Source organism: Psammomys obesus, unplaced genomic scaffold, assembly GCF_907164565.1.
Source record: "Psammomys obesus unplaced genomic scaffold, mPsaObe1.curated_primary_1811, whole genome shotgun sequence".
NCBI classification, from domain to species: Eukaryota; Metazoa; Chordata; class Mammalia; order Rodentia; family Muridae; genus Psammomys; species Psammomys obesus.
In genome coordinates, this window is record NW_026586173.1 from 12,766,496 (window position 1) to 12,768,492 (window position 1,997).

The following is a 1,997-nucleotide window of genomic DNA, read 5'->3' on the forward strand; positions in this document are numbered from 1 at the left end:
AGGAAGGAAGGAAGGAAGGAAGGAAGGAAGGAAGGAAGGAAGGAAGGGGAAAAAGAGGGAAGGGGCAGAAACAGGAAGACTACTGGGCTTTCTGGATACCCTACCCAAGGAATTGCAAGCCCCAGGTTCAGGTTCACTCTCTCAGGAGTGAGAGTGTGCACCTGTGCAAACACACATGCACACACAGATGCAAACACAAATAAAAACCCTAGGTTAGCTCATCTTAAATGTACATGTTTCTATATAAAGGTGTTTAGAACGTAAAGCCTGCCTGCATGACAAATACCTATAACATACAGAATCCATGAAATATTTTTAAATCCATAGACCTGTCACTATAAGGGACAGATAAAATCCCCAAGAGGGAAAGCGCCCCAATTGTTGGCCCTACTCACGAGACAAACTTCCCGACTTCCACCTGCAGCACCGGGTCCCTCAGGTGCACCTCTAGAAGCAAGTCCTCGGCCTGAGGCCCGTCTCCAGTCTTCACAGAATGGGGACTGAAGATTCTCAGGTAGCCCATGAAGCTGCCCACGATGATTTTATCTGTAAACAGAGTTTGAAAACATGGAGAAAGAAGCAGACATCAGCAAATGTCACTGGGAATCAGCTTTCAGAAGACTAAAGGAGTCAAAATGTTAAAAGGTTCTAACCTTGCTGCAAACACAAAAGTCACTCTATCAGCAGGTGATGTGACTAAAGGGAACTTACCTGAGTACCTCATACCTTCTCAAAAAACAGCTGTACATCACTAAAAGCCAAGGAAATTGGTAAACACAGAGTGTGTTTGTCTTAAACATTAACTGGTACCCGCCATAAATTAGCTCAATGAAAGCAAGTCACTGTCTCAAAAGACTGGTAGCGATTACAAACTGGCTTCATCATGGAACGTGAACTCTGTAAGTGATCATGGCTGTTGAAGACACTCTAAGTGGACTCACTAGAATGCCCCCCCTTAACAATGAATGGTCTTGGGTATTGCAGGGTGAAGGAAAAGGATGCATATAAGGATGTAAATTGTGTCTCTCAAAATGATATGTTCAAATCCTTGCTCCACGTATGTGATCTAGTTTTAAACAGTCCTTGCAGATATAACCAAGTTCAAATGAGGATGCAACTGCCCTTTAAAGGGAAAGACACAGGAGAATCCAAATGCCAAATTATGACGGAAAGCAGGCAAGAAAAGATGGCACATGCACATAAGTAGCTGCCTTAGCTACTTTTCTGCTGACATGACCAAGGAAACATAAGAAAATTTTTGATTTGAGGCTTATGGGTGCAAAGTCATACACGCAGGCAGGCAGGCAGGCAGGCAGCCTTGGTGCTGGAGTAGCAGCTAAGGGTGTTTTTACAGTAGGAGGAGGAGAAAGGGAGAGAGAGATGGAAATGGCACGGGCTTTTAAAACCTCAAAGCCCACCCCCAGTGACACACTTCCTCTAACAGGGCCACTTCCTAATCCTTCCCAAATAGTTCCAACCAGCCAGGGACCAAGCATTCAAATATATGAGCCTATGAGGGCCGTGCCCATTCAAACCACAACAGAAGCTGAGGGAAGACAGAGAATTAAAGGCCATCTTGAGCTATCCTGTGAGCTCAAGTCCAGGCCTAGTGAATAAAGGTAGGCTGCAGGTTGGAGATGTCCATCTGACAATACTGGCAGGAACTGGAGTGACACATCTACAAACCAGAGTGTCCTGAATTACTAAAAATTAGAAGAAACACATAAGGATCCTAGACGCTTCAGAAAAACTAGGAAAAGGGGCTGGGCTAACAGTTAACAGCACTTACTACTCTTGCATAAGTAAGTGCTAGGCCTGGTTCCCAGCACTCACATGAACTCCACCTGTAACTCCAGTTCCTGGGTATCTGATGCCCTCTCTGGTCACCATGGGGTACTGCAACATATGGTACATATAACTCACACCAGCAAACATACACAGTGTACAAGATAGATAGATAGATAGATAGATAGATAGATAGATAGATAGATAGATAG

General features: G+C 44.4%; 1 protein-coding gene across 3 annotated transcripts in view; it reads right to left on the minus strand.

Annotated features, from left to right (window-relative positions):
- Nucleotides 1-1,997, minus strand: part of Bbs9 (Bardet-Biedl syndrome 9) — a 390,403-nt gene that overhangs the window by 375,994 nt on the left and 12,412 nt on the right. For all 3 annotated transcript variants that reach the window (XM_055601404.1, XM_055601405.1, XM_055601403.1), the window contains exon 3: nt 396-546. In XM_055601404.1, coding sequence (XP_055457379.1) covers nt 396-546 — 151 coding nt within the window. The remainder of the gene's footprint in view (nt 1-395; nt 547-1,997) is intronic.